General features: G+C 56.8%; 1 protein-coding gene across 3 annotated transcripts in view; it reads left to right on the plus strand.

The window, feature by feature from the left end:
* Positions 1-630: 630 nt before the first annotated feature.
* The window catches only part of GFRA2 (GDNF family receptor alpha 2), an 83494-nt gene continuing 69159 nt past the window's right edge, over positions 631-14965 (plus strand). The window contains exons 1-4 of one of the 3 annotated variants that reach the window (XM_066268060.1): positions 631-685; positions 1383-1797; positions 6742-7056; positions 12560-12643. In XM_066268060.1, coding sequence (XP_066124157.1) covers positions 1758-1797; positions 6742-7056; positions 12560-12643 — 439 coding nt within the window. In that variant the 5' untranslated portion in view covers positions 631-685; positions 1383-1757. Of the gene's footprint in view, positions 686-748; positions 779-1080; positions 1151-1382; positions 1798-6741; positions 7057-12559; positions 12644-14965 lie in introns of those variants that run through there. The other 2 variants (XM_066268078.1, XM_066268069.1) reach the window with 2 other exon arrangements.

The following is a 14965-nucleotide window of genomic DNA, read 5'->3' on the forward strand; positions in this document are numbered from 1 at the left end:
GACCCCACTCGGAGTCTCGGAAGCGGGGAGCTGCCGGCTGCCTCGAGAGAGCTACCCAGGGCCCATCGGCCGCCTTGCGCGGGCCGCGAGCGTGGGGCCGAGTCCTGGACGGGACAGTCTCGGGGCACTCCCGCCAGGGTCAAGTGCCAGCCCTCGCCTGACCTCTTCAGCACGGTTCCAGCAGATTCGCCGGCCTCGGGGCGGCGGCGAGGGCGCCCGGGCTCGGCAGCCTTCTGCTCGCGCCGTGGAGGGGAGACATTAGGAAGGGGTCTCAAAGGGCTGTAACGATGGGTATACGAGGGGCGAGCGCGCCGCGGGGGTGCAGGGAAAATTCTCGAACTCCGCACGTGTATGCGTGCGAGGGGCTAGACCCGGCCCGGTGGCTGCTGGCGCCCAAAGGGGTCCTTCTTTTCCCTGGCGCCTTTGGGCAGACGCAAGCCTTCGATTTCCCGGTTAAGTACGCATTCGCCCACGAAGGGTACAGCCCCTTCCCCAGCCCCGGGCCACCAAGATGGGATTTTTCTGGCGCCCCTCCCCCAGCCCTTGGGATAGCTTGGGCGCCCTGGAGTACACGCCCTCCGGCCTCGGCTCAGCCTCCCCCGGCGTCCGAGGTCAGGTGGCCGAGGGGGCGGGACAGGGGCAGTAGGATTTGGTGGGCGCAGCCTTCCCGCCGCAGATGGCAGGGGTACGCAGCGGGGTGGGGGTGGGGAGGCGCGGAGTCGTTGGGGGGTTTGCGCCGCAGCCTAGGGAGCCGGTCAGTTTCTGGCTCAGGCAGCAGGTCAGTCCGAGAAAGGGCGAGCGGCCGAGCTCTCCTCCCAGCCAGCGTTTCCCGGCGCCACCGCCTTGCCACTGCCGCGCTGTCGCCGCCGCTGCAGAGTCGCTGCTCTGCCGCGCGCCCCGCGCCGCCAGCCGCCTGGGAGCCCGAGCGCCGAGCCCTAGGCGGAGTAGAGGGGCGCGGGCGCGAGAGCCGCGGCAAGGGAGCCGCGAAGGGGGAAGGGGGCGGGCGGAGGGAGGAGCGGGAGAGAGGGAGAGAGGAGGGAGAGAGGCGAGCGAGGGAGAGCTGGGGAGAGCGAGCAAAGAGCAAGAGCCGGGAGTGGGAGGAAGACAGACGCACGCCGAGACTCGGGCACCGGAATTCCATTAGAAAAAAGTGAGCCGGCCAAGGGGTAGCGGGAGAAAGGTTTTTGAATTTTTCCTTCGTCTTGGAGCGAAAGAAGCGACTCCGGTCTCTCGTCCTCCAAGATCCCGTTGGATTGTTCCCTGGCGCTTCCCCCCGTCGGTGGATTGCTTTCCTTTTTGCGTGTTTTTTTTTCTCCCTGACCCCCACCCTCGCTGCTTCCTTCCAACCCTCCACCCTTCGTCGCCTCTCCTTACCTCCCCAGGCCCCTCCGGAGGAGCGCAAGGGGATCGGACCTGCTGGGACCTGCGCCTCCCCGACCAGCGGAGGGACGGAAGAGCTCAGGACTGCTGTCGGTTGGGAAACAGACATCCACAGATATACCTGTGTATTTGGTTTTAGTGGGCAAGGGGGCGTCGAGAGGCGTCCATCGCCCTCCTTCCTTAACCCCCTCCAGCCAGAGGCGAGAATCGCAGGACTCAGGATCTTCATTGGGTGGACCAGCTGAGATCTCCGCATTGGATTTGGGGCTGATTATCACTGCTTGGCTATTATTATTGTTATTATTATTATTTTACCCAAGGGTGAAAGACAAACAACAATAATAACAACAACAACAAAACTGTGGGATTTATTTAACATGATCTTGGCAAAAGCCTTCTGCCTCTTCTTCTTTCTAGGTGAGTACCTGCGGGCGGCGAGGGAAGCGGGTCCACCAGCGCCGGGGACAGGGCGGCGAGGGCGGTGCGTTCGGGCGCATGCGAGCAGCCAGGGGCGCAGGGGGCGAGCGGGGCGCGGGAGAAACCAGAGGGGCGGCGGGCGGGAGAGCGCGCCGCGGAGCGAGCCAGCCGGGGCGCTGTCAGCCGAGTGGGCCGGGCGCGAGCCGCGGCTGTCTGGTTACGAGAGGGAACTGGGAAGGAGACTTAGAACACCGAAGCCATCCTTGCACACAGGCACTCACACACTCACACTCGTCATTCACACGCAGTGATTAACACTCATGTACCTCAAAATAATGGGTTCCAATTGCGGCAATTTAAGAAGAAAAAAATCCAACTCTTGATCTGGAAGAGGAGGGAGGAGAAAGGCTCAGGATTGGGAGAGAAAAATCCAGTCTCACCTTTCCTGGCTCCTAGAGTGGATTGTGGTGGAGGGTATGGGTTTCTCTAGGAGCTTATTGTTGGACATCTTTGTGGGGAGCACTGGCAGCCATCCCCACCTGCCAATCAACCCCTGTGAAATGCACCCGGTTCCAGCTCCCTGAACCCCTCCCCGCAGCTTTGCTCCCTGGAACACTTTTCAAGTTTTCCCCTCATCCTTTGCCCTCCCTGGCGCCCAGGCCCAGCCTGATGGGTAGGCGGGAGTAGAAGGTTGTGAGCAGTGTTCACTGTGTTTCCTTCCTCACCTCTGGGGGCCGGAACCCTGTCACAAGCTGGTGAGAAGAGAGGGAAAGGAGTCCAAAGTTTGTTTCCTTGGGTAATGGAGGAGAGAGGGGTGATGGAAAAAAAAGCAGATCTGAACCAAGATCAGTATTCTACTATAAGCCCCTTTCCCCAAGGGCAGGGAGGAAGGGCTGCCTGGTGCCACAAACCCTGGGCAGGCTCTTTCCCACCAAGACTTTCCAATCCTTGCCTCCTTGTATGCTATGTGGCAGCTCAGCTGCTTGGGAAATGGGTATAGAGAGAGCATTCTGGGAATGGAGGTATGGAAAAAAGGTATTTGTGAGACTGTGCTGACCTGGAGTCCTAGGCAAGGCTGCTGTCCCGGAGTAGGTGCTCCAGAGAGGGAGCTAGTGACTTGTGTGTGTGTTTGTGTGTCATATCTGCCTCAGTGCGGGTGCCATTGCTGCCACTCAAGCCTGCTGTGTAGATTGTGCTGAGACAGGCTGCCCAGCTGGGTCATGAGCGCACCCTGTTCCTACTGAAGGAGGGGAGAGGGGAAGGCCTGGGGAGAAGGGATGGTCTCAGGAAGACGTGGGTGGTTTAGTAAGTGCCTCCTGACTAGGAAGGGGTTTCAGTCAGTTGGCTCTGGGCCTTTTGTTCACCCTCCCACTTCTGCCCCCTCCCCTAAACATCAGTTCCTAGGGGCCCCTGGTCCTGCTCTAGGGTGTGGCTTTTACCATCCTGCTGCCCAAAGCCAGAGACAGTTTCTCTCCAGGATATGGGAGGGGCTGAGGTAAGAAGGTGGGAGCTGCTCTGGGCCCACTGAGGTCCTGCAGCTCGTCCCTGCAGCCCTCTCTAAGTGGACTTTGGTTCTGAAGGGGCTGTTATAAAACCTACCTTTTCTCCTACTAGTTTGGGAGAAATCCCAGCTTTCTGGGGCCAAGAAGAAACTGTATTTTATGGAAAAGCAGTCAGATTGCACACTGCCAAGCTGCACACACCCCAGGCTCCCAGGACTCCCAGAAGTGAGAGCCCTCGGAGGTCCTGGAATGGAGGAGAGTAATATTGTCCCCTCAGTCAGTCACCTTCAGGCCCAGACCCCCATGTTGCAGGCAAGCCTTGCCCAGCTGGGAGGGCTGAGGAGTTCACTCTGTTTTCATGGTACCCGTGTGGGTACGAGAGGGTGTGTTGGTCAGAGATGCCCGCCCTAGTGTCCTTGATGCTGGGGGCTAAGTGGTGAGAGGAGGGCATGAGAGCAGTCAGAGAGCAGGGAAAGCAGCCCCATCGGTCAGAGCCCTTCAGTTCCCTTCCCTCGAGAAGCCCCTTTCCAAAGTTGGGTGAGGAGTTAACTGAAGGACCACAGAACATTGCAAAGCTCTGGGCTAAGCTAGCCAAGGAGGAAGGGGTAGGTTGGTGTTAAGGAAACTTCAGCCCCTGGGCCCCTTTTCTGGCAAGGAGCCCACAGTTGGGAGTTGGTTGGAAATTCCACCGGGGGAGAGGTTTTCCTGGAATTTTGGTTGGGGGCATGGTAAAGTGTGTTCCCAGGAGCAGAGTCCTAAGGTTCCAAGTGAGGTCTGAGGATGGGGAGGCCTTACAGGCCCAGCCATCCTGCCCTCCAGTGCTGACATGCCCAGGGAGACAATGAGATGGGGAATGCCACTTGAGGGAGGGGGATCTGACCAGAGGGCCAGCTTCACATCAGCATCTTAGCTGTAGCAGGGACAGTCGATGCAATAGAGTGGTTGTGGTTCTGTGTAGTCACCTAGTCCCGTGTCTCTAGAAGCTGTTCCACACGTCTTTTCTTGATGGATCTGAGTTTCCTTCCGATCTAGAACTTGGATACGCCACCTGGATACCTTCTGACCTTTATTCTCCTAGAATTCTTGGCCCCGAGTTGCCACAATTTCTTTCTCTGGCTGGGCTTGGTTGCTTTTGGGAGTCATGACGTCAACTAGAAGAGTCAGAGACAGGTAACAGTTGGGCAGTTGCCCTGCCCTCTGCTAAGCCTCTCTTGCCTGGTCTCATGTGCTGGCTGGCAGGATGGGGAAGCCCTTGCTTTTGGCACAGGAGTCAGGGTTCTGTAAGGATCATCCCTGGGACTCTAGACCCCACCTGTAGAGCAGGCAGGGTAAATGTCCACATTGCCCCAACCCTCTGGGCAAATGTCCTGATCACCAAACCTGCTGAGGGTGCCCTTTTCTCAGTCCACCTCAAATACAGTCACGGTGGGGTGGGGGAAGCTGCCGGGATGCTGGGGTGATCAAAGTCAGTGGAAGGCCAAGAGCTGGGTTGGTCTTAAGGCTCCAGCTGGCTGGCTGGCTGGCTAGGTGGGGGCAGCAGGTGCAGGTGAGGCCATGTCAGCTCAGCTGCTCCTGGGTGGCCCAGATGCACCAAATCCTGTTTAGGGACCATGGAATTTGCTGAAACCGGGAAATAAAGCTTATGCTCCACTATCCACACGGACACTCCATGCTGGTTTCTTTTCTGATCTATCTCAGCCTGGCCACAACCTTCAGCTCTTCTTGTCCTGAGGCAGGAGTATAGTCAACGGGCAAAGGAAATGTCTATTGCTCTTGTCCTGGAGACCTTCTCCACTCCAGGCCCACACCCTGCTCCTCTTTTTGGGCTGGTGGGTAGGCCTGGTCCCTCCAGGAGCATCCCTTTCTCCTCCGTGGCTCTGTTGGGAGGGACCAGCTCTCAGCGCAGCATTCTGCCTCTAGGTGTCGCTGTCTCCCTGCGGTAGCTCCCCCCCTGAGCAGGGCCTCCTGCGGGGAAGGAGTGAGACCTGGCAGTCTGGGTAGAGATGGGAGGATTCTTTGGGATTCCAAGGAAGGGACATCTGCCACAGGATCATATTATGTTTTGGGGAAGGGTGAAGTGGAGGAAAACTCCCAGATCACTCCTTGGGTCTTGGAAATGGCCATCTTGGCTCTGAGCTTTTTCTAGGGCAGGATCTGAGAGGCTTGGAGGGGACAGGGAGACCCAGAAGATGTCTATGATAGGTGAAACCATTTTGGGAGTGTCACTTTGAAAGGATCAAGTGGACCTCTACCTGCCCTTCACCTCTGAATCTTCTTCCCTGATGCTCTCCCTCCTGAGGACTGTGAGTTTGGACCCTCTGGATGATGGATAGAGTGGGCCACCAGATTCCTACCTGTTCACTTTTGGAGAAGCTGGCCTCCATGTGTGAGACGAGGGCCTAGGAGGGACGCTCTTTCCCTTTTGCAATTGGCTTATTTGGCTTTTGGAAAGAAGAAAAGAAAGGAGAGACAGAGGGGGAGAAGGTTTCAGAGGAGGGGTGGGGAGAAAAGAAAAAGAAATAGGAAGGGGAAAAGAGATAGAGAGGTGAAAGAAAAGTGTTTGCTTAGAGTATTTTCTTTGTGGGGGGCTGGGGTGGAGCTTGTCCTTGGAAGGTGCCGTTTTAGGCTGTGGGTGCTGTGAAGTTGGACTGGGTGTGTGGAGGGGCTGGGCTGGGAACGGGGAGCTCTGGGCACCCCCAGCCCGGGGTCAGGCTTGTCTCCCAGTCATCTCTCTCTCTCTTTAAAAAAAATTAATTTTTTTTTCAATTAAGAACTCAGAATAAATGAGCTAGGGGTTTGAGGAGCCTTTTCAGCCTGTGTGTGACCTTGAGTTGTCATCTCCCTTCTTTGGGCCTCAGTTTCCTCGGTAAAATCTGGGGGCTGGACTCCGTGATGTGTAAGGTTCTAACAGGCTGTGGAAGTTAAATTCTTTTCTGCTGCTTTCCTGGCTTAAGCAGTGCTTTGTGGCCCTCTGGCCGGCACTGGAGCCGATAGGAGGACTGGGGGTGCGAATGGGCCCCCTCTGTTACCACAGCCGGCCCTCCAGCCCGCTGCCCGCCACGCTCTGCTCGCCACGCTCTGCTGACGCTGTTACGTATTTCTTGGGCCTTTCGGCATCTTCGACAGCCCGTGGTCTTGCTTGAGGGCCTTCTGGCTGGGCCTGGTGCTGAGGGTGACAGGTGGAACCGGAAGACAGCGTGATAGAGCCAGGGCAGAGTGGCACTTTGAGTGCTCCGTGGGGTTTGAGGAGGGATGTTGGTGTTTTGGGACCAGCAGCCTTCCCTCTGACCTGCTCTGTTGGAAGGTAGCATTGAGTGAGCCTCGATGTGCTTCGGAGGAAATGGGTGTGAGGTTTCAGAAGGGCCTGACCCGCAGCCCTGCATCCTGTGTGGGAGACCATGGTGGCCCTCACTTATGCTTGTCTTCCCTCCCCACCACCCAGACAAGACCCTCCGCTCTTTGGCCAGCCCTTCCTCCCTGCAGGGCCCTGAGCTGCATGGCTGGCGCCCCCCAGTGGACTGTGTCCGGGCCAATGAGCTGTGTGCTGCCGAATCCAACTGCAGCTCCCGCTACCGCACGCTGCGGCAGTGCCTGGCTGGCCGGGACCGCAACACCATGCTGGCCAACAAGGAGTGCCAGGCGGCCCTGGAGGTCCTGCAGGAGAGCCCGCTGTATGACTGTCGCTGCAAGCGGGGCATGAAGAAGGAGCTGCAATGCCTGCAGATCTACTGGAGCATCCACCTGGGGCTGACCGAGGGTAAGCCTGGTGGGGAGGGAGGGACAGGGGTGGTGGGGAGGGGTGCGGGGGGCCCAGGCTCAGGAGCAGACTCGGTGGTATGGCGGGAACTCACCAGCTTTCTGTCCCTCTTGGCTGGGGGAAACATGAACCCAGAGGAAGTAGCCCCTGCCCCAGGAGGGTAGCCAAGGAGGAGAGAAGGTGCGGCGGTGGGAGGGGAACAAGGCTGAGCAGGGGTGGGGGGACAGGAAATAAACCAGGAACAGAAGGACCTGGTCACAGGAGAAGGTGAGGCAGGTGGCCCAGGCAGATGGAGAAGTGAGAAGAGAGGAGAGAGGAGGACCGGTCGTGTGCAGAGCAGAGCTGTGAGTACATTGACTCCTGCTGCTCCCGCTGCCTGGGCACCGAGTAAGGGCTGGCCCCTTCCTGCTCCTCCTGTTCCCAGGAGGCCCCCTCTTCAGTGGCTTCCGGACCCTGTGGATGGCCTCGGTGCCTTTTATAGGGCTTGGAGCAGTGTTAGGGCAGCAGGTGCACATTCCTCAACAGGCCTGCCCCCAAGACCCAAGGCAGAATCTGCGATACTCTCTCCCTAAGAATATCCCTCCATTTCTTCTTCCTGCAGAGAGTGTGGACAATTTGCATATACTGTAGGAGGGCTGGCCACCTGGGTCAGATGTTTATTTTTTTAGTTCAACAGCAGTTTAGTGAGAGTTTACCGTCTGTTAGGCATTGTGGGAACAGTCAATAACAAGCTGGGGTAGCCTCTGCTCTCATGGAGCTCATAGTCTGGGATGCAGATAAATGAGGGCTCTCTGTCACTTGAGGGTATGAGTGCTGTGGGAAGCACTGGGTGCTGTCTAACCCCTTGCTGCAAAACCTTGAGAGCCTTCCTGGAGGAGGCAGCCTCTCAGCTGAGACTAAAGAGTGAGCTGCAGCTACGTGGTAAAGGACCATGGGAACATGGGAGGAGCAGGGAGGCTGGGTGGAGGCCTGCATGGGAGCAAGCTGAAGTTGCCTGGGGACCCGCAGGTAACTCAGTATGGAGGGGTGGAGTTGGGAGTGGGGTGGGGTGAGGACAGTGGGGCTACGTGATCTATTGGGCAGCAGGGGACTGGTGAGACCGCCCTTGAGCTCTGCATTAGGACAGTGTTCATGTGGTTCTATCATGGGAGCAGACTGAGAGATGGGAAGGCACATGTGACACAGGCCAGGGATCATGGTGGCTGAAGGAGAGGGCAGGAAAGGAGGAGGAGCTAAGGGCTGTACAGGAGGTGGAATGCACAAGTCTTGGTGAAGGGAGCAAAGAGTCAAGGAGAGCTCCCAGTTTTCTGTCTTGGAGACTGGCTGGGTGGTGGATCTGGTCACAAGAAGCAGCAAAGGTTTTGAGTGGGGGGAGGGCAGGGAGATGATGAATTTATTTGGGGACATGTGCCTCTCATGGGCTGTGCCCTGTGGACAGCTGAGTGTGCAGGGCTGGAGCTCAGGTGACAGATCTGAGCTGCTGTCAGCCTGTAGGTGGTAACCGGGCCAAGGGAGTGGGTGCATGGCCATGAGAGGAGGGCAGGGGCAGAGTCCCAGGACTGCCCACACTGACAACTGTGCAGGGGACGAAGGGGCCCTGCCAAGGTGTGACTGAGGAGGCCTGGCTAGGGACTCGCGATAGCGGAGATTGGGGGCAGGAGCTCAGCGTGCCAGCCTCCAGTACTTTAGGTCCAGCAGAAGTGGGTGGACAGAGGGTTCTCAGTGCCCTAGGGTGAGCTTTTGAGGCAGCTTTGGGAAGCGGAAATCTGGCTGGGGAGCGAATGGGAGCTGCAGAGCTAGTGGACAGCAGCTTTTAGAGCTCTGATGTGAAGAGGAGAGCAGAACAAAGGATGAATTTTTTTTAAATTTTTAAAGATGAGAGAAGGTTGGACAGCTTAGATTCTAAAGCAGGACAGTAGTGATGGACATGTTGAGGTGAAGGAGAGAGAGGGGGTGCTCTGTGGACAGTGCCTGGGTGAAGGGAGAGGGTGGGTCCAGGGCCTGGAGCGAGAGGAGCAATCCCTCCTCCGGGTGCTGGAAGGAAGGTGGACATGGATACAGGTGCGGAGGCCGGAGAGGATAGGAATAAGTTGTGCGTATAATTACTAATACCGTTACCACCATTAATAACAAAGTGATTCCTCATGAATCAGGTGGTCATTCCTCTTATTTCTAGCAACCTCGAGTTCTAGAATGAGAAGCTAGCAGAGAGAGAGGCCCACACGCTGTGTTTCCCGGGACAGGAGCTGTCTGTGCCCCGGGCCGGCTGTAGTGCACAAAGGTTAAGGTCCCGGATTCAGTGAGCTGGCGTGTTAGCTTCTCGCGTTCTCTCCAGCAGCCTTCCATTTCAGCCCAGGAGCCTGGGCAGCGGGGCGGGGTGGGCTTGCTGCGGCATGCACAGCGGGGGTGGGGGGGATGGGGGTGGGGACAGAACTGCCAGCCAGAGAGCCAGCAGGTGGCTGCCCGAGAACCTTCCCGTGTGAAGGGCTCCCTCTGACGTCACTGAAACTGGGGACTTTCTGATTGGCAGTGACATGTTTGGAGGGCAACAATAAACTAATGTGTTTCTGTCTCGGATTGCCCTGTGGTCTTCTAGGTCATTTTACCCAGAAATGCCTGGCTGGAGACAGTTTGGTTCCAAATCTTGAGCTGCTTTGTTGGTTCATTTAGTCACCAAACATCTGTTGAGCACCCACTGGTACTTCAGCTTACAGGAACCATGGTTGGTCTCTGTGCTGGCCAGTGTGTGGGTTGGGAGAACCTTGTCACTCCCCTTAACCCACCCCCAGGATTCCACAGCCCCTTCCCCCTGGCACTGGGGGGCCAGAGGTAGTTTTTGCTGAAGGCTGACCAGGGGAAGCCTGGAGGCCTTCTAACAGCAGGTAATGTTCCAGTGAGTAAGAGGAGCTACCTGACAGTTAATTATTCATGGTGTAGAGAAGAGGTCTCTGGGCACTTCCTCCCTGTTCCTTATAATATCCAATAATCTGGCTTGCACCTGGGGCCGGCTGGGAGGATTGGGAGGTGAGAGACCAGGGTAGGTCTGGACTTCCATTCTTGTCTTCTCCTTGGCCCCTGCTGCTGATGACAGTCCCCTGGAGACTTGGTCCCACTTTCTCCGTCTGCCTGAGGCTGAGGCCCTCAGCCAATGGAAAGAGCTGGCGGTGGCAGGAATGTGGCCTCTGCTGAGCTCCTGGATAGCCCCAACTGCAAGGATCTGGAGGTAGTCAGCCCCACCCCCATTCTGGTGGGAAAGCTGATGTGCAGGGAGGAGGGGTGGGACCCCAGGGTGCACAGCAAGCTAATGGTGGCCCAGGCCCTGGCTCCTTATCCAACCCCTTCCCACTGCCTCTGGGGAGGGCCTGTGGCATTGGACCTACCTTCCCCTTCCATCGTCACCACCACCATCACTGCTGGTATTTACAGGGTGGGATTGTTGCTGCTGGCTGCATAGGGGACTTGAGACCAGGCTCCTTGTCTTTTTCAAAGGTGACGGCGAAGTTCCGGGTCACCCTGGTCCTTCAGATGTGAAAAGCCAAGGCCTGTCCTATGAATCCTCTCCCAGGTCATGGCCCAGCAACCTGATGTCCTGATTTGGTTTCAGTCTTGTTCCTGGGGATGCCCGAGTAACCAGGCCTCAGGCTTCCTCTGGTGAATTCTGTTGACCTAAATAGATTGGACCCCTCCCAGCCAGTGCTGGGAGAGGCTGTTTCCCCAGAGACTCCTTAGTCAATCATACTGGCTGATGGTACCCAGGTGCAGAGCTGTACCAGATGCAGTAGTGAAGGACAGACCCTGCTTGGGATGACCAGTCCCGCTGGCAGAAGACTGGTCCATGAAGGGTTAAACCAGAGCAGTGCTTGCTTCAACGGTTTAGCTTCAGTATCATTATTTTTGCAGACTGCATTCTTAAGAGTTAAGTACCTGGACCCTGCCACCAACTGCCTGGGTTGGAAGCCTGGTTCTGCCGCTTACGCTTACCAGCTGTGTGGCCTTGGGCAAATTACTTAGCGTCTCTGTGCTCCAGTTCCTTATCAGTAAAATAGGGAGACTAACGGTAGCTACCTTATAGATAAATTAAGAGGATTAGATGAGTTAGTATATCTATAACACTTTTAGTAGGGGTGAGCACGTGGAAAGCACAGTATAGCATCATTTTTATTACAAAATTACTTTCTAAGTTTTTATGTTATTTGGCCACAACAACTAGCATTGGCTGGCAACACCTCCCCCCTCCCCCACCCACAGGGAGCTTCTCCAGGGCTGGTGGGTAGAGTGGAGGACACAGATCCCCCAGGCCCCAGGGGGAAGGCGGGGTCGGAGGCAGGCCTGAAGGGATGAGTAACATTTGGCTCAGGTCAAAGGGCAAATGCTAGTTAGGCACCCGCTATGCTTAAGGCTGTGCACTGGGTGTTGCAGGGCACGAGGGGAGTTCCTACGAGTTGAAGTGAAGAGACGGGCCGTTTCTCTAGCAGGACTGCGCTTCCCGTGTTATCTGGGGGTCTGCTAGTGCAGCAGACAGGAGGCCTTGCTCCGGGTACCAGCCTCGCTCTAGCCTCTGGGTGATCTCATGGGCCAGCCGACAGGGCCCCTCACAGGGGTTTCCCAGGCCCACATCTGGATGGCTGGCACCTCCCTGCAGGTAGCTCCCGGGGATGCTGCCGACATGGAGTCTCCCTAGGCAGGAGGTGCCTGCCCAGAACGCTGGGTCCTGGGTGGATGACGGTCACTATCTACCCCGCCCCTGAACACACTCGAACAGCCTGAGTGATTGGTCATTCAATGATTGCATCTCACGAAAATGTCTCGAGAGGATATGTCCTCTCTTGCCAGGCGCTGGCAGCGGGGCGGGAGTCTGGTGAGGTGGTCGAGTCTCGAGGGCAGCCCTGTGCCGTTTCTCTCCCGTCACTCCCTTTCTCTTCCTCTCACTCAGTCTCTGATGCACCTGGAGGTCTGAGAAGCCAGCAGGTGGTGGGGAGCCTAGGAGGGGGTCGGCCAACAGGAGTTGGGGGTCAGCAGGTCTTCGGTTTTCCAGCCAGATTCTTCTGGTGTCATGATGAGGAACGAGGAGGACCTTCTATCCCTTCAGGTGGCCTGGGGAGAGCCAGCCTGGTGTGATGGAGGGAATGCTGGTGTGGGGGCTGGGCGTCCAGGCGCAGTGCCGCCATGAGTAGTTGTGTGATCTCGGGCAGGTTGCTTCACCTCTCTGGGCCACCTCCAAGCCCCGTCTTGTGAAATAAGGATGCTGTACTGAATGATGGGACCCGGCCTTTCTCAGCCTACCATGTTTCCACCTTCCAGAAGCATTTAGAAGTCCTTAGAAGAGGGCAGGTCATGCTGGGATGTCACAAGGGATGGCTGTCAGGCAGCCTGTCCTGTTCTGGGGGCTTTCTGGTCTAGTTGCAGGAAATAACTCATCCATGTGACTGGCCAGCATCTCACTCATGACTTGCCCCTTCACTTTCCAAAGGGCACGTGTGCCTGATGGTGTTCTCTTTTCCAGGTGAGGAGTTTTACGAGGCCTCGCCCTACGAGCCAGTGACCTCCCGCCTCTCGGACATCTTCAGGCTTGCCTCAATCTTCTCAGGTAAGTGGGTTTGTGCTGGGATCTCGCGATTCTCCTCTGGTCCTGGCTTGGCAGACAGAGCCCTGGGCCTGGGTCAGGCATCCTGGCCTTGAGCCCAGCAAGCCCCCTAACGCCTCTGGGCATCAGATCCTGTCTCGTCTGTGAACACGGAGATGGCACGTTGACCCTGAGGTTGTGCATAGAGTGAAGCATGTATGGGAGTTGCCTGGCATGAGCCTGCCAGGCTGCAAGCCTTGAATCTGAAACTTGATGTCACTCTCCTCGTCTGTCACCCGTCTCGCCCTGATGGGTCCTTCCTTCTAGCTCCTCAGCTCTTCCATTCCAGTTGTTCAAGCTCTTTGTGCCTCAGTTTCCTTAGCTGTGCAGTGGGGAACATGCCTGCTCCGTGGACGGTCGTGAGGTCTGACTGAGGCAGTGGTTGCTGCAGGTTCAGCGTGCTACCGGGTGGGCATTCAGAGAGTACCAGCTGTGGTTGTTGGCATTCGTGTTGCTGCTGCCCATTCTGTTCTGGGTTCCCTCTCTGCTGAGGGCCTGCTCCTTGCAGCCCACTGAGGGGGCCTCTGAGGGTGCGCTCTGAGCCCCCACCACTCATACCTGCCTGCCCCAGGGATGGGGAGGCCCAGGCTGAACTCCAGCTTTGCTTGCCGTGGTCAACGTATAGGAGCCCGATGAGTTTTTTGGTTCATTCCTCTTGGCCTTGTGTTTGGGCCCTGGGTGGTCTGTGCCTGCTTGGACACTGGTGGGTGGTGGGGGGACGCTTCTGGCCTTGGAACCGCTCTGTGGGGGCTGGGGACCTCTTCCTGGAGCGGGGTGGGCTCATTCCCTGGGGTCCCTGTGCACAGGCCCTGGGTTCCCAGATGGTTTCATGGGCAGTAGGTGCAACCTCTCAGTTTCTTTTGCTCTAAACTGGGGTTTCTCAACAGCACCACTATTGATATTTTGGCCTGGGTAAATCTGTGGGAGGAATGGTCCACCCTGTGCAGTATAAGCAGCATCCCTGGCCTCTGACCACTAGATGCCAGGAGCATCCTCTCCCCAAGTTATGACAACCCCAAATGTCTCCAGACGTTGCCCGGGGTCCCAGTTGCTGTCAGTGGAGAAGCGGTGCTCTAAACTGAGACACGAGGCACTCTAGGGAGCCCCTGAGCCCTTTCGAATGAAGAATTCTCTAAGGACAGTGTTGCTCAAACTTTTTTCTCATTATTACTCCCTAAGGAGAAAAATTAATACTCTCTAGAGAAATACCGTCTTATTCTTCTTGGGCTGCCACAATGAAATAGCACAGAGTGAAGTGGCTTGAACAGTGTAAGTTTATTGTCTCACAGTTCCAGGGGCTGAAGTTCCAGGAGGAGCTGTGACAGGGTTCAGTTCCTGGTGAGGGCACTCTCTCTGACTTGTAGCTGGCCGCCTTCTCACTGTGTCCTCGCAGGCCGGGTGGGACAGGAGGTTGGTGAGGGGTGAGGGGAGGAAGAGAGATCTCTTTTTATAAGGCCACAGTCCTCTCGGTTTAGGACCCTGGCCATATAACTCATTCAACCTTAATTACCTCCTAAAAACCCTCTCTTCAAATAGAGTCACATGAGGGGTTCCAGCTCTCTGAGGGCCACAATCTGGTCCGTAGCCAATGTGAAGAGTCAAGTTTTGTTAGGTAGGGTTGAGTTTTGGAAGGCCACAAACCATGGTAATATCTACCTTTGTGCCGAGCCAGTTTTTGTTTCCTTGTGGGTGACCCGTCAGGCACTGGCTGAGTGCTGCTGTGTCGGCGGAGCCCCTGGGGTTAGCTCCAGTAAAGAAACAGCTTTGGCTTACTCACTGAAGGTCGAAGGTCAGAAATCTCCATTTTAGTCAGGCCCTTTGCTGCTTCCCGGACTCACATGAAGGTCCTTCTTAGCCGAAAATCTTTACATAATGGACTTGACACTCTGTGGGACAAGGATGTTGACAAGACGAATGAAGAAATGACTGGGTCTGTGGCTCACTGTCTCGGCTTCCTTCACCTGCTGCCCAGCCGTGACTGGGCGCACACGACCCTGGCTGCCTAGGCTCTGAGAGCTGCTCTTTGCTGTGAAGGCGAGGCTGCCGGGTCCGTGACAGTGCTGTCCTCATCAACCCTGTTGACCCTGCTCTACCCACAGCAGCCCTAGAGTTTGTGCATGGGAGGCTCTGGCTGGGGACACTTGGGCACAGAGCTGGGTGAGGAGGCTCTAGCCTGGCTGCCAAGAAAGCAAGTAGGCCACGGTGGGCTCACCAGAGAAGGCTGGACGGGGAGTCGGGACGCCCAGGTCCCGGTGCATTCTCTGCCACAAGTCAGCTGAAGGGCTT

This window comes from Saccopteryx bilineata, chromosome 1 (assembly GCF_036850765.1).
Source record: "Saccopteryx bilineata isolate mSacBil1 chromosome 1, mSacBil1_pri_phased_curated, whole genome shotgun sequence".
Classification (NCBI taxonomy): Eukaryota; Metazoa; Chordata; class Mammalia; order Chiroptera; family Emballonuridae; genus Saccopteryx; species Saccopteryx bilineata.